At 40.0% G+C, this 24,102-nt stretch overlaps 1 protein-coding gene across 2 annotated transcripts in view; it reads right to left on the reverse strand.

Moving 5' to 3' along the window:
• Positions 1–24,102, reverse strand: part of LOC128691031 (zwei Ig domain protein zig-8-like) — a 348,642-nt gene that overhangs the window by 129,809 nt on the left and 194,731 nt on the right. For both annotated transcript variants that reach the window (XM_070089104.1, XM_070089103.1), the window contains one exon: positions 8,845–8,983. In XM_070089104.1, the coding sequence (XP_069945205.1) occupies positions 8,845–8,983 (139 nt within the window). The remainder of the gene's footprint in view (positions 1–8,844; positions 8,984–24,102) is intronic.

Below are 24,102 nucleotides of genomic sequence, written 5' to 3' on the forward strand. Positions count from 1 at the left end.
TGGATGACCTACCTTGTGGATGACCTACCTTGTGGATGACCTACCTTGTGGATGACCTACCTTGTGGATGACCTACCTTGTGGATGACCTACCTTGTGGATGACCTACCTTGTGGATGACCTACCTTGTGGATGACCTACCTTGTGGATGACCTACTTTATCGGTGACCTACTTTGTGGGTAGGAATTCAATAAATTATAATATTTAAAAATCCTTTTGCTTATGAGAACACTCAGGACTCTTAGCAACAAAATGCGTAAACACGAATACCCATAAAAATACCCAAAACAACACTAACCATAAAATAAATCGCATGAACACAGTAGTAACAGTAGTAAGTAAAAACATTGCACTAAGTTAAAATAACCAGCATCAGTTTAACAAATAATGTTAAAAGTGTCAGTATCGAGAGACTACATTAAAATTTCCCCGAGGTCCCTACAGACACCTCGGTGATTATAAACACACCTTGAAAGGAAGATTCCTTGATGCTGGTGGTGGGGGCTCCAGTGCTAAACAATTGGTTTGCTTTTCCCTTCGTTAGATTGAACCCGATTGCCTCCTGTTCCTCAAATACTGTATGACTTAAGAACATAAGAACATAAGAAATAAGGAACACTGCAACAGGCCTACTGGCCTATGCGAGGCAGGTCCAATTCTCCCACCGGCATAAGCTCACTGACCTAGTGACCTTAAGCTTACTGACCGTCTGACCTCAATGACCTAGTGAGGTCAGATAGGTAACTTAAAGGAGGAGCAAGGCATCCGATATAGTAGCACAAGCTAGTTAGGTCCAACTCACACCCACTTCTCAAATATTCTACTACTACTACTATTATTACTACTACTACTACTACTACTACTACTACTACTACTACTACTACTGTTACTACTACTACTACTACTACTACTACTGCTGCTACCAGTAATAATAATAATAATAATAATAATAATAATAATAATAATAATAATAATAATAATAATAATAATAATAATAAATACAACGATTTAAGTGAAAACGCTGATGTCGTGAGTAAAAAGTCAAAATGTACTCAATCAGTGTGAGATATTTGTGACGAAGCGTTATCGTGGAAAGTTTTTCCATATTCCTGTATAATGCCTGGCACTTGACCTAGCAGAATGCCGTGGGTCACACTCGGAGGCAGGGGCCTGGAGCTGAGTCTCCACCCCTATAAACACAATTCTGCGATCACACTATAAATGTTTATGTACCATCAAGCTGAGGGACTGATCACACCAAATTACCGCTCGTACTGCTGTTAATAGTACTGTAATCATCTCCATATTTGACTGAAGAGTGCTCCTGAGCAGGCGAAACATCTGGTCAGTAAAGATAACCAAAGTGTTAAGGATATGTCTTATTCATTCATAACTAGGTGAGTACAACTCGGTAAATATAGAGATGGGTGATCTGTCTGAGGACAGGCGAGCGATGGAGAAATCAGAGACGGTCGCGCTGTACAGTTTCCCGAAAAGCTTAATTCGTGGGAGATGCTAATTGCATCTCGAAACTGAGATGCTAATTGCATCTCAGTTTCTGCGAAATCTGACGACTACAAATTTCTGGGAAATATTCCTATTTTAGCAGCTTGGCACATATATAGAGCAGGGTAGAATTCCATGACACTTGTGCTTACAGCGAGTTGCTTTGTGTGAGTGAGTGAGAGAGAGAGAGAGAGAGAGAGAGAGAGAGAGAGAGAGAGAGAGAGAGAGAGAGAGAGAGAGAGAGAGAGAGAGAGAGAGAGAGAGAGAGAGAGAGAGAGAGAGAGAGAGGAGAGAGAGAGAGAGAGAGAGAGAGAGAGAGAGAGAGAGAGAGAGAGAGAAAGATCCTATGGCTTGAACTAGTTAGCTAAAATAGCCACTGTTGATTCGGAACGGTGAAACAACAACTAATCGAGGCCGCTGCCGCCACTGTTAGCTGTTGCAAATAACAATTCACGAGCGGACTCTGCGGTAATTACCGCCGCTAGAGCAAATGGCAGCGAATTGTGGTCATATTTGTGGTGGTGGTCAACACCGCTGGTGCGGGGTTATGTACATCGAGAGGTGTTGCGTGCATGCGTGTGTATCAGTTTATAATACACTGAAAATTCAGTTAGAATTTAGGTTTTAAAGTATCCTTGGCTGGTGGTTTAAAGTTACTAGGCAACCTAAGTGACCTTCCTTCAGTCGGAAGGTTTTAATAACCCAACCAACTAACCAAAAACCAATCAACCAATCAACCAACCGGTTAGAGAGTCACGGGGGCAAGGAGTGCTTCTGCAACAGGTGAGGCTGATACAGACGACTGTTTGCAAGTGTCTGAGGATAAAGGAGAAGGTATTTCATGAAGTGCTAAACTAATCTGAGTCGCTCATTACCTAGACTTTAGAGGATGTTTCGATCCCTCCTGAACCATTATCAGGTCTTAATTGAGAGTCAAAATGGGAAGAAAACTAGAAGACAAGTAGGGAGGAATGAAGACAAGAAAGTTAAAACTCCGACTAAGGAATGAAAATATCAGAAAAAACTGAAAAGTAGTGTTATTGAACACATGTTCATTGTCTATATTTTAAAAAGTAGAGCAGACAGGTATATGAGTGGATTGTAGAAACCTTGGTAATAGATACCGACAAATTGGTTTAGAAAGACACGTAAACAAACAATACGACATATTTATTAGAAAACGTTTCGCTCCTGAAACCTTGATCCTAGTGTTTACTTACTTATCTTTCAAAACCAGTATGAGTGTGTGTGCTTAGATTTGAGAAGAACCTGCTTAGCACGGGCCAGTAGATCTACTGCACCCGATGGAGACTCGATCCTCCGTTCGATAACCGCAGCTCGGTCTCTGACCAGGCTTACAGATGGTAAGCAGACCTAAAAATGATGATGTCACATTGGTACTCAAATTATCAGACGAACAAAAGCCTCACTGGTTAGAGATTGGGTTGTGCTTAGGATTTGGAGGATCGAGCCTTCATCAGTGATATGCAATGGCACACAACTTCACGTTACTGCTCGAAGTAACAATTATCTGTTGCACAGATGGTGCCAGTACCATAAAAGGTGGGTTAGACATTTGTGCAGACACCTGGGTATCTTCATTCTGAAGATGTGTCGCCAACCAGTAGCTTCAGCAATTCAATGCAGAGGTTTTTTGAAGGTGGGGTAACTCTATACAGTAGAAGACGAAGTAATCCGAGTGATTGGTTGGCGAAACATCTTCAGAATAAAGCAATCCAGGTTTTACATGTGTCTTGTTCATCAACTTGCCGGCACTGTGTAGCATTAATGCTATGATACCACACAGGATCATAACATCAATGGTATATAATGCCAACAGGATGATTAGACATGTGCAACAACTGCATATTTTTTTATGTAGACATTTGGCCACAAGTGTCATTATCAGTCCACGATAAGAGCTACTATTCTCCGCACGGAGCAACGCCCAACCAAGAATTTAGTTAATGTAATTCGTGTTTATTTATATGTCACTTTTTCCCCTAGACTTTCAAGCGTAATTGTGTCTCGCGTACTTCCCAGCACCACCAGTTGCTGTGTGTACTCACCTAGTTGTACTCACCTAGTTGTGGTTGCAGGGGTCGATTCACAGCTCCTGGCCCCGCCTCTTCACTGGTAGCTACTAGGTCGCTCTTCCTGCTCCATGAGCTTTGTCATACCTCTTCTGTGTGTGTGTGTGTGTGTGTGTGTGTGTGTGTGTGTGTGTGTGTGTGTGTGTGTGTGTGTGTGTGTGTGTGTGTGTGTGTGTGTGTGTATGTGTGTGTGTGTGTGTGTGTGTGTGTGTGTGTGTATGTGTGGGTGTGTGTGTATTCACCTAATTTTGGTTACAGGGGTCAAGACTCAGCTCCGGGCCCTGCCTCTTCACTAATCGCTACTAGGTCCTCTCTCTCTGCTTCCTGAGCTTTGTCATACCTCGTCTTAAAGCTATGTATGGTTCCTGCCTCCACTACATCACTTGCTAAGCAATTCCACTTCCTGACGATTTTGTGACTGAAGAAGTACTTCCTAACATCCCTGTGTGTGTGTGTGTGTGTGTGTGTGTGTGTGTGTGTGTGTGTGTGTGTGTGTGTGTGTGTATGTGTGCTCACTTATAGGTACTCACCCAATGTGGTTACCAGAGGTCGAGTCTCAGCTCCTGGCTAGTTGCTAATAGGTCCATTTCTCCCGGTTCCAAGAGCTTTATCGTACTCTTCTTAAAGCTTATGTATGGAACCCGCCTCTACGACTTCACTCTCCTGACATCTCTAACGCCGAAGAAATAATTCCTGACAATCTTATGACTCACCTGAGTTTTCAACTTCCAGTTGTGTCCTCTTGTTGCTGTGTCCCATCACTGAAACATTCTGGCCCTGTCCACCTTGTTATTTCCTCTCAGTATTTTATACGTCGCTATCGTGTGTGTGAGAGTGTGTGTGTTTATTGTTGTCTTTACTGTGATGCTGTGATTCACAAAGCTTCGTGACCTTTCTGTGTAAGTCACTCAAATATTTTTATTTTCATCGCACACAAAACACACACACACACACACACACACACACACACACACACACACACACACACACACACACACAAACACACACACACATAAGGTGATAAGGCTGAGGAAAGAAGGTGGGGAACTCACAAGAAACGATCAAGAGGTATGTGAGGAGCTCAACACGAGATTTAAGGAAGTATTTACAGTAGAGACAGGAAGGACTCTGGGGGGACAGACCAGATGGGGACACCAACAAGGAATACACCAACAAGTGTTGGACGACATACATACAGATGAGGAGGAGGTAAAGAAACTGCTAAGGGACATCGATACCTCAAAGGCAATGGGACCGGACAACATCTCTCCATGGGTCCTTAGAGAGGGAGCAGATATGTTGTGTGTACCACTTACCACAATCTTCAACACATCCCTGGAAACTGGGCAACTACCTGAGGTATGGAAGACAGCAAATGTAGTTCCCATTTTCAAAAAAGGAGACAGAAAAGAGGCACTAAACTATAGACCTGTGTCATTGACGTGTATAGTATGCAAAATTATGGAGAAGATTATCAGGAGGAGAGTGGTGGAGCACCTGGAACGGAACAGGAGTATAAATGCCAACCAGCACGGATTCACGGAAGGCAAATCCTGTGTCACAAACCTTCTGGAGTTCTATGATAAAATAACAGAAGTAAGACAAGAGAGAGAGGGGTGGGTTGATTGCATCTTCTTGGACTGCAAGAAGGCCTTTGACACAGTTCCTCACAAGAGATTAGTGCAGAAGCTAGAGCATCAGGCGCATATAACAGGAAGGGCACTGCAATGGATCAGAGAATACCTGACAGGGAGGCAACAACGAGTCATGGTACGTAATGATGTATCACAGTGGGCACCTGTGACGAGCGGGGTCCCACAGGGGTCGGTCTTAGGACCAGTGCTATTTTTGGTATATGTGAACGACATGACGGAAGGGTTAGACTCAGAAGTGTCCCTGTTTGCAGATGATGTGAAGTTAATGAGGAGAATTAAATCTGATGAGGACCAGGCAGGACTTCAAAGAGACCTGGACAGACTGGACACCTGGTCCAGCAAATGGCTTCTCGAATTTAATCCTGCCAAATGCAAAGTCATGAAGATAGGGGAAGGGCACAGAAGACCGCAGACAGAGTATAGGCTAGGTGGACAAAGACTGCAAACCTCACTCAAGGAGAAAGATCTTGGGGTGAGTATAACACCGAGCATGTCTCCGGAAGCACACATCAATCAGATAACTGCTGCAGCATATGGGCGCCTGGCAAACCTGAGAACAGCATTCCGATACCTTAGTAAGGAATCATTCAAGACACTGTACACCGTGTATGTCAGGCCCATACTGGAGTATGCAGCACCTGTTTGGAACCCGCACTTGATAAAGCACGTCAAGAAACTAGAGAAAGTACAAAGGTTTGCAACAAGGTTAGTTCCAGAGCTAAGGGGAATGTCCTATGAAGAAAGATTAAGGGAAATCGGCCTGACGACACTGGAGGACAGGAGGGTCAGGGGAGACATGATAACGACATATAAAATACTGCGTGGAATAGACAAGGTGGACAAGGACAGGATGTTCCAGGGAGGGGACACAGAAACAAGAGGCCACAATTGGAAGTTGAAGACACAAATGAGTCAGAGAGATAGTAGGAAGTATTTCTTCAGTCATAGAGTTGTAAGGCAGTGGAATAGCCTAGGAAATGACGTAGTGGAGGCAGGAACCATACACAGTTTTAAGACGAGGTTTGATAAAGCTCATGGAGCGGGGAGAGAGAGGGCCTAGTAGCAACCGGTGAAGAGGCGGGGCCAGGAGCTAGGACTCGACCCCTGCAACCACAAATAGGTGAGTACAAATAGGTGAGTACACATACACACACACACACACACACACACACACACACACACACACACACACACACACACACACACACACACACACACACACACACACACACACACATACACAACACACACACACACACACACACACACACACACACACACACACACACACACACACACACACACACACACACACACACACACATACCACACACACACACACACACACACACACACACACACCCAACACACACACAACACACACACAATACACACACTATGACTCGACCACTGCAACCACAAATAGGTGAGTACAAATAGGTGAATACACACACACACACACATATACACACATACACACACACACAACACACACACACACACACACACACATACACACTCACACACACACACACACACACACACACACACACACATATACACACACACACACACACACACACACACACACACACACACACACACATACACAACACACACACACACACACACACACACACACACACACACACACGTTATTCCGTCCCACAACAAGTTTTGTTAAGCTGGACACACAATAACCAACGCAGTTCCTGTCATGTTGTCATTCTGTACCGTTGAACTTCCCTAGTGAAAAACCTCCGTTTATTAAAACCCTTGCAAAAGCGTCTTTTGTATATCCTCAACAGCGCTGAAGGCATCACCAGGTGAGGCCCTGCACGGGATAATTGACACACGGCATATATAAATATCCAAAAAATCCAGGAAAATCCTATAGTGCAATAAAGTAACGGTTGAATGACAATGGAGAAAAAAAAAACAGAAAATAAATAACTTCAGATGTAGAAAGCAAATAAAATATTTTTTTTCAGTCAACGTAAATAGAGGTAAAAGAAACATTGTCCTGGCAAAGAGAAGATGCAACTCTGTTGCACACATGTCTTATTTATCGACTTTTTCTCTTTTCTAAACCATTTATTCCAATACGTCTTTCTTCATGTCATTATACCATGTCTTTTGCTATGTCATCATAACATATCTGTTATCATGTCATCATGACATGTCTTTTGCCATGTCATCATACCATCTTTTATCATATCAATAGACGGTTATCATTAAAAAAGGGCTTTACGTCAAAGATTGTTAACTTTCCAGTTAAGACTTCTTATTTGCCTCCATAAATGAGGGTTAAAACTACGGACTTTTCAAGTACACTCACTTCGATTGAAAAGCTCATTTATGCTAGGTAAAAGGCCACATTTGCAACAACTGCCACCATAAAATGTCGCATTAGTTGCGCATGAGACCTTTTACCAAAAATAAAAGAGACTGAAGAAGTACATTAAAAATTGAAAATTGTATAGATCAAGGAAAGGCCTTCATAATAAGTGGCATTCAGTTTTCGATGACTTCTTGCAATTGCATATACGGGAAAAAAATTGCACTGTAAAGCGGAGCTTTGTAAGGGAGAGCTTACTGGCCCGTCGGAGCTTTACAAGAGAGATCTTACTGACCCCGAGAACGGTGATATTATTCAATAAATCCTGAAGCAATGACCACTCTGAAGGGGAAGTGCTCTTGGGAGATTGGCACACCTAACTACATCACCGAAATTGGAAAAAAACGCAATTTGGCGACATACTTGAGAGGAAATTTTATGATTTAATTTCGTGTTGCGAAACTCTGATTTACTTCGTGTTTTTTTTTTCCTCTGACCCCATGAGTTACTTTCATTAATTGAATTTGAAGAGAATGAAAGGAAATCTTGTCTGATTTGTTTCTTGAGGAAATAACATAAAAAATTGAGTAGGAAATGTGAAAGTGTGTATACAATTAAAATTTGTAAATTTTGAGTTACGTTGAGGCTTAGTTTAGTTATTTCCTGCGATATTGTATAGGCTGGTGTGTGGATGAAGTTGGTTGTTGTTGTGGGGAGCAGGCTTGTTGTTGTTGTGGGGGAGTAGGATGATATTGTGGGGGAATACGTTGTTCTTGTGGGGGAGTAGATTGTTGTTGTTGTTGTGGGGGAGTAGGATGCTGTTGTGGGGGAGTAGGTTGTTGTTGTGGGGGAGTAAGTTGTTGTTGTGGGAGAGTACGTCGTTGTTGTGGGGGAGCAGGTTGTTGTTGTAGGGGAGTAGGATGCTGTTGTGAAGGAGTTATTATTGCGGGGGAGTAGGATGATGTTGTGGGGGAGTAGGATGTTATTGTGGGGGAGTAGGTTGTTGTCGTGGGGGAGTAGGCTGGTGTGGGGGTGAAGGTAGTTGTGATTGTTGAAGGGTAAGTCACAGTTTCTTAATGACATAATCACTTAGGAGGCAAAAACAGAATCTTCACTTGGTTCTTAAAATAAATTTAAACTGTGAAATGGGGAGAATAGAACACGTCGCTAACAGTGAAAATAAAGAAAACAGTGAATCCAGTGAATACGGTGAAGACAGAACAACTACGTAACTTGTTTGTGTTATACTAACAGTGAACGTTGAGAGTAACAGGATGGGAGATCTTGGGTCTAGTGTTGACTTGGCACTCATACACGCCCGCATCCTCTACTGTGGTCTCCTCGATCACTAGGTCCCACGCCCACACCGCACCCGTCTTCCACGCCCGCACCTGTCAAGAGAGACCAGCTGTGGTTAGTGTTGTTTGCATGGCCACACCTGTTAGGGCAGATCAGCTGTGATTAATACTGGTCCCAGGCCACACCTGTTAGGGTAGATCAGCTATGGTTAATACTGGTCCCAGACCTGTGTCTGTCGGTAAGACTAACTGTGATAAGTATTCATCCTAGTCTCACTTTTCTCTGACTTTATATCCAGTTGTCTGTGTCTTAACTTACTATTTGTGAGATCGGTTGTTTGTAGGATCAATTTTTTTTGTTGCCTACATCATGTGGAGTAAACTGTGTGGCGTCAGCTATTTGTGGGTTCAACTTTCATTACTTTAATTTCTTTCATTGTAGGTTTAACAGTTTGTGAGCTTAAATGTTTACGGTGGGATCAACTACATGGTCCCAACACTATGTGACTGTACTTTTTGCAGCTTATTTTCTTTCCAGTTCCTTCAACTGTTTGTGATTCTTAAAATTTGTGGATTTCACTCCCTCTGTAAAACTGAACTGTTTTAAAAGGGCTTTGACTCTCCTTTGTGTCTAAGGCTTCGTATCGCTGACAATTTGTGGCTTTTATAATCTTCGTTTACTGGATTAATTTGTCGAGTTGCAGGGGAAGTTTTATACTGAATTTCAACGCCACGGTTTTTCCTAATCTTTTCTTACCAAGTCTTTCTAAATATCCATTAAAGTTACAGTCACAGAGGTGGTATTGTAATTTATCTCATTTATAGGCTTAGATTTGTTATCCTACCTCATTTCGTTTACAGGCTTACAGTTCCAATCCTATCTCTGTTTATTTACAAGCAAAAAATTTTAATTTTGCACCAAAAGAAACTTAGAAAACTTACCTAACCTTATTATAACAAGAGCAATTTATTTTAGCCTAACCCAACTAAATATATTTTAAATACATTTACAATAATTTAGTACTAAACAAGCACAATCAAACATATTTTTTTCGTTAGGTTCAGAATGATTTTGGCAAAATTATTACATACACAAATTTTCTCTTGTCCTATATGGCAAGATGAGCGTTGCTATTTAAGCCAAGATCGCAAGTTCTGCCTATTCGGCACGATATATATATATATATATATATATATATATATATATATATATATATATATATATATATATATATATATATATATATGTCGTGCCGAATAGGCAGAACTTGCAATCTTGGCTTAAATAGCAACACTCATCTTGCCATATAGGACAAGCGAAAATTTATGTATACAATAATTTCGCCAAAATCATTCTGAACCTAACGAAAAAAAATTATTTCACTGTGTTTATTTAGTATTAAATTACTGTAAACAAATCTAAAATATATTTAGTTGGTTTAGGCTAAAATAAATTACTCTTGTTATAATAAGGTTAGGTAAGTTTTCTAATATTCTTTTGGAGCAAAATTAAAAATTTTTACATTAAAATTAATGAAAAAAATATATCTTTAAGCGTATAAGAGAAATTTTCAGAAAGGACTTATTTTAAATGAGTTCTTGCTAATTGACCAGTTTTACATATTCGGCACGACATACATATACATATATATATATATATATATATATATATATATATATATATATATATATATATATATATATATATATATATATATATATACCATAAAAAGAAGCTTGTTTCAATCAAACTTAATGAAAGTCTATCGTGTTGCGCGTCTTCATTTCCACTAATTATCCGGAACTTTGTAACTGTGTCCATACCACAAGTAATCACAAGACGCCGCCGTCTGTATTCACCACTACGATAGTTGACCCCTGTTACTCTTATCAGAGAATAATATAATGTTATACACAGAGTTCTGCATATAGTGCTCTGTTCTGCAAATAGCTTTTTGTTCCGGATGTAGTGTTCTGTTCCGCGCATAGTGTTTTGTGCTTCATAGGTTCAGTTTGTATAAAGCGTTCCGTTCTTCTGTATAAATATCTGTTCTTTTCAGGGTATTCTGCTGTGTATACCTCCCCCCCTCCTCTCTCCCCTGCCTGCTTCACCATACGTGCCGCTGAAAACCATTCATCTTGATTTACACTCTTCTCTACGTAATAAATTTTCGCCGGAGATTCAATAAAATGTAAATGCGAGGCCGTGAAAGTAGCCTCCTCGGCACTCATGATCACCTTCCCAACTCTTCCCGTAAGGTCATACAGCCCACCAGTGTCCTTCACCGGTAATATACCCTTCCAGTTATACACACACACACACACACACACACACACACACACACACACACACACACACACACACACATATATATATATATATATATATATATATATATATATATATATATATATATATATATATATATATATATATATATATATATATATATAGACATATATACATATAATGAACGACTGTCAAAGAACGAGTAGAAGAATTGGCGGAGACTTGAACCATTTTCTGTAAGAGGTTTTTGGTAGACATAAGACAAGCACAGACAACATAATCTCCCCAGCCTTCAGCAGTCCAAAACTCAAGGAATATGACTCTCTCCTTAAGACCATGCTAGAGAGTGTATTGAATCTTTCCCTTGAAGATGGACAGTGGTTGCAAGCCTCACTTCCGGTCAGACTTGGAGGGCTAGGAGTACGCATATCCTCCCAGATTGCTCTATCAGCTTTCCTATCCTCTTCCACAGCATCAAACGAGTTGATAAGACAAATTCTTCCTGATACCCTCAGCGACTCAGCAGGAATAGAAAACCCTAGCTATGTCAGTGCCATCACTGAATGGAAGACTCTTGCTGCTCTAGCACCAAACCCTAGTGCAGCACTGGCTCACAAACAGTCAAGCTGCGATGGCCCGATCGCTGAAAAGGTGCTTGCCAACATGCTTAGGGCTGTAACATCAGATAGGGAGATTGCCCGTCTCCAGGCTGTGAGTGCACATCACTCCGGAGACTTCCTCCAAACAGTTCCCATATCGGCAATGGGAACGCGACTCGACCCTAAGACCCTCCGTATTGCAGTGGTTCTGCGCCTTGCTGCCCCAATTCACACAGAATATACGCGCATTTGCGGCGAAGCACAAGCAGACCAATACGGTCTACATGGTCTTAACTGTTCCAAAACCAAGGACTGGCATGCAAGACAAAGAGATCAACGACATCATCAAGAGAACCCTTGCTACAGCTGGATGCCCAGCCGAGAGGGAGCCCCGATCACTAGCAGCCAACAATACCCACAACTCAGCAAACCGCCCCGACGGGATCACCATCTATCCTTGGAAGAATGGCAAGCTCTAAGCATGAGACTATACCTGTGTGTCCACACTGGCTGACACCTATATCCATCACAGTGTGGGGCGACAGGGAGGAGCTGCTGACCACAGGGAGGAGTACAAGATCAGCAAGTACAGGGACATTAGCCAACAGTATCAATTTGTCCCAGTGGGATCAGAGACCTTGGGGTCATGGGGAAAAAATGCCACACGTTTCCTTAAAGAATTGGATTCCAGACTCATCGACACCACCAGGGACCCAAGGGCAGCCGCTATCATGTTCCAGCGCCTCAGCATAGCCATCCAGACGGGAAATGCTTGCTGCATACTTGGCTCGCATCCAGCCTCGGAGGAGCTGGAGAAAATTCATGATCTTTGATGTATGTGCCATTGTATTCATGTTTGTTTTTTCTGTAAATGTATTCTGTTTATTAATAAATGTTCACATAAAATATAAAATATATATGGGTGGTAGGAGAAGAAAATATTCAAACAGCTCCGGGGAGAACCTTGAGTTTTCCCTGAGGTACGTTTACTGTCTTCTCTGAGGATGAGGGTCCCCATTCCAGCTATATATATATATATATATATATATATATATATATATATATATATATATATATATATATATATATATATATATATATATATATATATATATATGTATGTATATATATATATATATATATATATATATATATATATATATATATATATATATATATATATATATATATATATATATATATATATATATATATATATATATATATATATATATATATATATATATATATATATATATATATATATATATATATATATATATATATATATATATATGAATTTCAACAAGCCGGCCGTATCCAACCGAGGCAGGGTGGCCCTCCCTCCCCCCCCAAAAAAAAACCCAAGTTTCTCTTTTAAATTCAGTAATATATATAGGAGAAGGGGTTACTAGCCCCTTGCTCCCGGCATTTTAGTCGCCTCTTACAACACGCATGGCTTACAGAGGAAGAATTCTGTTCCACTTCTCCATGGAGGCAAGAGGAAATAAACAGGAACAGGAACTAGAAAGAAAATAGAAGAAAACCCAGAGGGGTGTGTATATATGCTTGTACATGTATGTGTAGAGTGACCTACGTGTAAGTAGAAGTAGCAAGACGTAACTGAAATCTTGCATGTTTATGAGACAGTAAAAAAGGACACCAGGCTCCCAGTGGAAGTGATTGTGCTCTGCCGGTGTTTGAAGGTACAAAGGGCTGGTTTACGTGTTTCCGAAGAAGGAATAAGCAACACAGTGTTGTGAGACATGGTGAAGCTGCTAGTGAAGATAACTCTGCTGAGAAACACCATGATTTTTTTAAAGTGATTCAGAAAGGAGGCTTTGTTTCGCAGCAAGTGTTCAACTGCGACGAAACTAGACTCTTCTGGAAAAATGCCTCGCCGCACATATATTACAAGGGAGCAAACCACGGTACGGGTGGGAATTGAACTCGCGGCAAGTGAGTCGTAAAACTTGGCCATAAGCCAATGAATGACAGGCTTACCCTCCTTTTTAGTTCTAATGCTTCTGGTGGCTGCAAAGTAAAACCACTCCTCGTTTAACATGCAGAGAACAAAGTGTTTTTAAAAAACATTAGAAAGAACCTTCTTGGATGTGGGCCTCCAAGAGACTTGGAAGAGTTAGAGGGAGAGGCTATTGTGCAAGAAATTGTGTGTCTGGGCAATTCTATGGGCCTGAAACTGAATGAGGAGGATGTTGAAGAGTTGGTAGAGGAGCACAGGAAGGAGCTGAGGAACTGCTTGAGCTTCATAATGAAGAGGCAAAGACATTGAAGCGGAGCTCAGCTTCTGATGAGTCAGGGGAGGATGAGGACAAGATACATCATTCCAGCCAAAGATCTCAAGGATGTGTTCTAGTGCTGGAACAGACTGTCTAAACTAGTGATGAATTATCATCCTGATGTTGGGGCTGTGGAAACTGGCCTTAGTAATTTTAATGACACCATGATGGCTCACTTTTGGAAAGTCCAGAGATCTAGGTAAAAGCAGCCAGCCCAGGATTTCTTCTTTAAATAAGTTCAGAAAAATCCTACGGAAGAACTGGCTATAGGACAGTCACAAAGAGGACTAGGAAAGATGACTCCACTCCTTCCAGCTCTTCTCAGTAATTCTCTTCTCCTCTACCTCCTATCCTGCATCATCAACAATACGGTAGGATAAAGTACAGCATTTTTTCTTATTTTTTGAACTAATTTATTATTTATTACAAGTATTAATGATATTATTTATTTCAAGAGTTTAAATACACATGCATATTTTTTGCGATGTTATAATACATTACTGATAAGTGGTTGTATTTTGGGGGCCTGGAACGGATTACCCCTATAACGAACGAACGCCGTAACAAACGAGGTTCTAGAACCAGTTAGATTCACTATAGCAGGGCTACTCAACTACTATGAGTAAAGGTCCACTTGGACAAGTACCAGTGTATGCGTAGGTCCGGATACATCTTTTACACACAATCACGAAAAGCAACAAATCAGAGTATAGGTCAGTGTACTCATCACTGTACTCATCATTGTACTCAACATTGTACTCATCATTGTACTCCTCATTGTACTCATCATTGTACTCATCATTGTACTCATCATTGTACTCATCATTGTACTCATCCCTGTACTCATCATTGTACTCATCATTGTACTCATCACTGTACTCATCATTGTACTCATCATTGTACTCATCATTGTACTCATCATTGTACTCATCATTGTACTCATCATTATACTCATCATTGTACTCATCATTGTACTCATCATTGTACTCATCATTATACTCATAATTGTACTCATCATTATACTCATCGTTGTGCTCATCATTGTACTCATCATTGTACTCATCATTATACTCATCATTATACTCATCATTGTACTCATCATTGTACTCATCATTATACTCATCATTATACTCATCATTGTACTCATCATTGTACTCATCATTGTACTCATCATTGTACTCATCATCATACTCATCATTATACTCATCATTGTACTCATCATTATACTCATCATTATACTTATCATTGTACTCATCATTGTACTCATCATCATACTCATTATACTCATCATTGTACTCATCATTATACTTATCATTGTACTCATCATTGTACTCATCATCATACTCATTATACTCATCATTGTACTCATCATTATACTCATCATTGTACTCATCATTGTACTCATCATCATACTCATCATTATACTCATCATTGTACTCATCATTATACTCATCATTATACTTATCATTGTACTCATCATTGTACTCATCATCATACTCATTATACTCATCATTGTACTCATCATTATACTCATCATCATATTCATCATTATACTCATCATTGTACTCATCATCGTACTCATCATTGTACTCATCATCTTCAGTCCTCGTCTTATAAAAAATTGACAAAACTATAGAGATAAAAAGTTGGAAAAATAATATTTACATTTTATCGAGCAAGTTTTGCATTTTTTTTACTCATATTGGTTAAAATGGAGTTTTCAAACTGAAAAATTAATATATATACTGATTAACAAAATGGTATATAATAAAAATTACACTACAACAGGATTTAAAGTTTTATTAAAAAAAAACGAATTTTAATAGGTAAAGATAAACAAGACTGATGTATGTATGGTGTATGTATGTATGACTGTAGGTAAGTTGTTTTTGTATGGTGTATGTATGTATGACTGTAGGTAAGTTGTTTTTGTATGGTGTATGTATGTATGACTGTAGGTAAGTTGTTTTTGTATGGTGTATGTATGTATGACTGTAGGTAAGTTGTTTTTGTATGGTGTATGTATGTATGACTGTAGGTAAGTTGTTTTTGTATGGTGTATGTATGTATGACTGTAGGTAAGTTGTTTTTGTATGGTGTATGTATGTATGACTGTAGGTAAGTTGTTTTTGTATGGTGTATGTATGTATGACTGTAGGTAAGTTGTTTTTGTATGGTGTATGTATGTATGACTGTAGGTAAGTTGTTCTTGTATGGTGTATGTATGTATGTATGACTGTAGGTAAGTTGTTTTTGTATGGTGTATGTATGTATGACTGTAGGTAAGTTGTTTTTGTATGGTGTATGTATGTATGACTGTAGGTAAGTTGTTTTAGTATGGTGTATGTATGTATGACTGTAGGTAAGTTGTTTTTGTATGGTGTATGTATGTATGACTGTAGGTAAGTTGTTTTTGTATGGTGTATGTATGTATGACTGTAGGTAAGTTGTTTTTGTATGGTGTATGTATGTATGACTGTAGGTAAGTTGTTTTTGTATGGTGTATGCATGTATGACTGTAGGTAAGTTGTTTTTGTATGGTGTATGTATGTATGACTGTAGGTAAGTTGTTTTAGTATGGTGTATGTATGTATGACTGTAGGTAAGTTGTTTTTGTATGGTGTATGTATGTATGACTGTAGGTAAGTTGTTTTTGTATGGTGTATATATGTATGACTGTAGGTAAGTTGTTTTAGTATGGTGTATGTATGTATGACTGTAGGTAAGTTGTTTTAGTATGGTGTATGTATGTATGACTGAAGGTAAGTTGTTTTAGTATGGTGTATGTATGTATGACTGTAGGTAAGTTGTTTTTGTATGGTGTATGTATGTATGACTGTAGGTAAGTTGTTTTTGTATGGTGTATGTATGTATGACTGTAGGTAAGTTGTTTTTGTATGGTGTATGTATGTATGACTGTAGGTAAGTTGTTTTTGTATGGTGTATGTATGTATGACTGTAGGTAAGTTGTTTTAGTATGGTGTATGTATGTATGACTGAAGGTAAGTTGTTTTAGTATGGTGTATGTATGTATGACTGTAGGTAAGTTGTTTTTGTATGGTGTATGTATGTATGACTGTAGGTAAGTTGTTTTTGTATGGTGTATGTATGTATGACTGTAGGTAAGTTGTTTTAGTATGGTGTATGTATGTATGACTGAAGGTAAGTTGTTTTAGTATGGTGTATGTATGTATGACTGTAGGTAAGTTGTTTTTGTATGGTGTATGTATGTATGACTGTAGGTAAGTTGTTTTTGTATGGTGTATGTATGTATGACTGTAGGTAAGTTGTTTTTGTATGGTGTATGTATGTATGACTGTAGGTAAGTTGTTTTTGTATGGTGTATGTATGTATGACTGTAGGTAAGTTGTTTTTGTATGGTGTATGTATGTATGACTGTAGGTAAGTTGTTTTTGTATGGTGTATGTATGTATGACTGTAGGTAAGTTGTTTTTGTATGGTGTATGTATGTATGACTGTAGGTAAGTTGTTTTTGTATGGTGTATGTATGTATGACTGTAGGTAAGTTGTTTTTGTATGGTGTATGTATGTATGACTGTAGGTAAGTTGTTTTTGTATGGTGTATGTATGTATGACTGTAGGTAAGTTGTTTTTGTATGGTGTATGTATGTATGACTGTAGGTAAGTTGTTTTTGTATGGTGTATGTATGTATGACTGTAGGTAAGTTGTTTTTGTATGGTGTATGTATGTATGACTGTAGGTAAGTTGTTTTTGTATGGTGTATGTATGTATGACTGTAGGTAAGTTGTTTTTGTATGGTGTATGTATGTATGACTGTAGGTAAGTTGTTTTTGTATGGTGTATGTATGTATGACTGTAGGTAAGTTGTTTTTGTATGGTGTATGTATGTATGACTGTAGGTAAGTTGTTTTTGTATGGTGTATGTATGTATGACTGTAGGTAAGTTGTTTTTGTATGGTGTATGTATGTATGACTGTAGGTAAGTTGTTTTAGTATGGTGTATGTATGTATGACTGTAGGTAAGTTGTTTTTGTATGGTGTATGTATGTATGACTGTAGGTAAGTTGTTTTTGTATGGTGTATGTATGTATGACTGTAGGTAAGTTGTTTTTGTATGGTGTATGTATGTATGACTGTAGGTAAGTTGTTTTTGTATGGTGTATGTATGTATGACTGTAGGTAAGTTGTTTTTGTATGGTGTATGTATGTATGACTGTAGGTAAGTTGTTTTTGTATGGTGTATGTATGTATGACTGTAGGTAAGTTGTTTTTGTATGGTGTATGTATGTATGACTGTAGGTAGTTGTTTTTGTAGTATGTATGTTTGTAGGTATGGTGTATGTATGTATGACTGTAGGTAAGTTGTTTTTGTATGGTGTATGTATGTATGACTGTAGGTAAGTTGTTTTTGTATGGTGTATGTATGTATGACTGTAGGTAACTTGTTTTTGTATGGTGTATGTATGTATGACTGTAGGTAAGTTGTTTTTGTATGGTGTATGTATGGCTGTGTACTGTTTTTCTGTTATGCTAATGCAGTGAGAGAAATGACACTTCTTGCTTCGTGTTAATTCCCGAAATCTTGGTACTAATGGAGTAATAGCTTGTGGAAGGCAGTGGTGGGGGTGTTCACTAGTCATACAGTGGTGGGGGTGTTCACTAGTCATACAGTGGTGGGGGTGTTCACTAGTCATACAGTGGTGGTGGTGTTCACTAGTCACACTGAACCCAAACTGAAATTTATCTGTATTTATTAAAATAAAACATATTTTATATGCTTCACATAAATTAGAAACAACCAGAATGAGGGAAATTTTTCACCAATTTGATTAAACACTGATGTGAAGAATTTGATCACTGTGAGGGAAAAGTTCAATAGATAGGAGTAGCGAGGGAGTGTATAGTAACAATAGTTTCATTGCCGGCTACTTGTTAAGGTAGGGTAAGTCAAGCTCCCGCTTTTCCCCCTCCCCCCTTTTTCCCCCTCCCTGAAAGTGATAGTTTCATTGCCGGCTACTTGTTAAGGTAGGGTAAGTCAAGCTCCCGCTATTCCCCCTCCCCCCTTTTTCCCCCTCCCCCCTTTTTCCCCCTCCCCGAAAGTGATAGTTTCATTGCCGGCTGCTTGTTAAGGTAGGGTCAGTCTAGCTCCGGCTATCCCTTCCCCTCCCTCTTCCCCCCCCCCCCCCGAAAGGTGACGTGTGGGGCTCCTGTCAAACAGTAAATCACTCGACTCACAGCTCCCAACACTACTGTAAGTACACGCCTGATCATATTTTAGTGGACTTATTGGTTGAAAGCTTCACTTTTGACCAATAATTAACTTAGTGCTTACAGTCTTTATCTGTTAAATGTTTTAATAATCACAACATCTTTTAGGTATTGTACTTATCATGGAGAGTGATTTCTTAAGCAGTGGGTAATCTGTCTCTCATTACAGCTTGGAATGACAGAGAGGGTCACCTGCCAACCAACGAGAAGAATAGAAGGAGACGGACTAACGTCCTGAGACATCCCATGTTTAGTCTACTTACCTGTTATGTAAGCCAACACAGGACCTAACCCCTCTTCATAGCAGTGGTAACGAACCTGTTTTCCTGTCATCTGAAGTAATTACTCACGGCCATACTCTGTGAAGAACGAGCCGGTGGTGGTCACCAACACCTGCTGCCCCCCCCCACACACACACACACATCAGCAACGGCTACAATTTCAACAACACGCAGTGTCGCCAACACCTGACACCCCATTACCACGATATACCTATATTAGCGTTGAGTTCAAATATAATTTTTTTTCATTTAATTTTTTCATTTTTCTTTCAATTAGGATACCCATTCATGTTTTATTGTTTTACATTTTCCGTTTCTAAATAATAGTGTTTATCATTGTCTGTTATTATTTCTTTTTCTATTCATTAATTTTCCTGAGGAGGAGCCAGCCTTGGTAATACTGACTGAAGTTGTTACAGGGCTGAGTAAGCCTTCACAATCACAACGATTCAATGCTAAATACCCCACCAACGTACTTATTCATAAAAGAGGTGGGCACAGCAAATTAAAATCAAACTTGCTAAAAAGAAAATGACAAAACCCGAAATCATAGCTTACACAAATGCAAATGAACAATTTTTCCCGAAATTCACAGTTGCACCAGGGTGGCCAGACTTCCCAACCTAAAATACCAAAAAAGTCAACTTCATTGCTCAAGTGATGATTATCAATATGGAGTGGCTTTGAATCAATAACAACACTGCGAACCCATGTCGTTTTGATTCTTGTAGGATTGTGTGGTCCAGTGGGTTAGAGCATCATGTGATTTTCGCTTGCCACGAGGCAGGACCAAAACGACATGGATTCGAATCCTCGGCTAGTCGCAGTGTTATTAATTATATATACACACACATATACACATGCACCCACACAGCATGTCTGCAGGAACCTCGTTTCCTGTTATTGAAATAATTATTACTGTTCCAATAAATATTGTAGTCAAAATAATTGTCGTGAGTGTATTAATATTACCGCTGTAGCAGTTAGTGTTTTTGTATCTGTAGCATCTTTACTTGTTACCAAAAATATTCAAAGTTTATACTGTAGGCGATATGTGATAATAATATTTTTAATTGATATCGTATTATTATTGTTATTGTTGTTATTATTATTATTATTATTATTATTATTATTATTATTATTATTATTACTTAATACACCAACATTGATTATAAAATATCCAGATTGTAACTAAAATTATTGTATGGTGAAGATAACACGTTTCCCTTGTGTCAACAATATGATAACAGGTCTTCTTATTGACTTCACACAGTGACAGTAACATGTATCCCCATGTCTCTACACACAGGGGGGATAACACGTGTCCTGTGTCTTCACACAGTGAAGATAACACATGTCCTGTGCCTTCACACAGTGAAGATAACACATGTCCTGTGCCTTAACACAATAAAGATAACATGTCCTGTGCCTTCACTCAGTGAAGATAACATGTCCTGTGTCTTCACAGTGTAAAGAAACACGTGTCCTGTCTCGTCTCTTCATGTACTCCAGTCACGACTATGAGGAGAAATGCTTCGTGGAAGCTGTCGAACGCCCCTGAAGACAACGCTGATAGCATTCTGCTCAGAAGCTGGCAAGCTTCTCTCATGGCGAGGGATGGAGGGAGGCTGGGAGTAACGAGAGAAGAGTTGGAGAGAGAGGAGGAGGATGATGATTGAGAGATTGTATGGAAGAGGTAGGGAGAGAGGTAGGATTTGAGAGGTCGGAAGAGAAGGAAGGAAAGAAAACAAGAGAATGTTAGAGGTACAAGACGAGAGGATGAGAGTGAAAGGGAGAGAATGGCAGTGAGAGGAGGGTGGTAAAGGTAGGGAGGGAGAGGGATAGTGGAGAAGACTGGGAGAGAGAGAGAAGACGGAAGAGACAAGACAAAAGAGAGAAAAATAGAGAAAATGAAGGAGAAAATTATGAGAGGAAGAATAATTTAGGGCATGTCTCTCTGCAAATATACAGCACGTTGTAATTCTTGCATTCATGTTAATATCGCAGTTGCTTGCAAGCAAAGTCACCAACATTACCACCGCCATCACCACCATTATCATCATCACCACCATTATCATCATCACCACCATTATCATCATCACCACTATTATCATCACCACTATTACCATCATCACCACTATTACCATCATCACCATTATTATCATCATCACCACTATTACCATCATCACCATTATTATCATCATCACCATTATCATCATCACCACCATTATCATCATCACCACCATTATCATCATCACCATTATTATCATCACCACCATCATCATCAACACCACCATTATCATCAACACCACCATTATCATCATCACCACCATTATCATCACCACCAACATTATCATCACCACCATTATCATCACCACCATTATCATCACCACCATTATCATCATCACCACCATTATCATCACCACTACTACACTTACCACCATAATCACCACCATCCACACAGTCACCATCACCACCACTACTACACTTACCACCATAATCACTACCATCCACACGGTCACCATTACCACCACTACTACACTTACCACCATAATCACCACCATCCACACAGTCACCATCACCACCACTACTACACTTACCACCATAATCACTACCATCCACACGGTCACCATTACCACCACTACTACACTTACCACCATAATCACCACCATCCACACAGTCACCATCACCACCACTACTACACTTACCACCATAATCACCACCATCCACACAGTCACCCTCACCACCACTACTACACTTACCACCATAATCACCACCATCCACACAGTCACCATCACCACCACTACTACACTTGCCACCATAATCACCACCATCCACACAGTCACCATCACCACCAATACTACACTTACCACCATAATCACCACCATCCACACAGTCACCATCACCACCACTACTACACTTACCACCATAATCACCACCATCAACACAGTCACCCTCACCACCACTACTACACTTACCACCATAATCACCACCATTCACACAGTCACCATCACCACCACTACTACACTTACCACCATAATCACCACCATCCACACAGTCACCATCACCACCACTACTACACTTACCACCATAATCACCACCATCTACACAGTCACCATCACCACCACTACTACACTTATCACCATAATCACCACCATCCACACAACCACCATCACCACCACTACTACACTTACCACCATAATCACCACCATCCACAGTCACCATCACAACCACTACTACACTTACCACCATAATCACCACCATCCACACAGTCACCATCACCACCACTACTACACTTACCACTATAATCACCACCATCCACACAGTCACCATCACGACCACTACTTCACTTACCACCATAATCACCATCCACAGTCACCATCACCACCACTACTACACTTACTACAATAATCACCACCATCCACACAGTCACCATCACCACCACCACTACTACACTTACCACCATAATCACCACCATCCACACAGTCACCATCACTACCACAACTACACTTACCACCATAATCACCACCATCAACACAGTCACCATCGCCACCACTACTACACTTACCACCATAATCACCACCATCCACACAGTCACCATCACCACCACCACTACACTTACCACCATAATCACCACCATCCACAGTCACCATCGCCACCACTACTACACTTACCACCATAATCACCACCATCCACACAGTCACCATCACCACCACTACTACACTTACCACCATATTCACCACCATCCAAACAGTCACCATCACCACCACTACTACACTTACCACCATAATCACCACCATCCACACAGTCACCATCACCACCACTACTACACTTACCACCATAATCACCACCATCCACACAGTCACCATCACCACCACTACTACACTTACCACCATAATCACCACCATCCACACAGTCACCATCACCACCACTACTACACTTACCACCATAATCACCACCATCCACACAGTCACCATCACCACCACTACTACACTTACCACCATAATCACCACCATCCACACAGTCACCATCACCACCACTACTTCAATTACCACCATAATCACCACCATCCACAGTCACCATCACCACCACTACTACACTTACTACCATAATCACCACCATCCACACAGTCACCATCGCCACCACTACTACACTTACCACCATAATCACCACCATCCACACAGTTACCATCACCACCACCACTACTACACTTACCACCATAATCACCACCATCCACACAGTCACCGTCACTACCACTACTACACTTACCACCATAATCACCACCATCCACACAGTCACCATCACCACCATTACACTCTCCAACATCACCGCAAAAGAACGACATAACTAACACTAATCATCCCCAGTCATCAAAGCTGTTATGACTACCACTTTCACCACTATCACTACAATAGTCACCACTATCACTACCACAGTCACCACTACCACTACCCCAGTCATCACTATCACTACCAAAATCACCACTATCAC

The sequence above is a fragment of the Cherax quadricarinatus genome, chromosome 27, assembly GCF_038502225.1.
Source record: "Cherax quadricarinatus isolate ZL_2023a chromosome 27, ASM3850222v1, whole genome shotgun sequence".
Lineage (NCBI taxonomy): Eukaryota > Metazoa > Arthropoda > Malacostraca > Decapoda > Parastacidae > Cherax > Cherax quadricarinatus.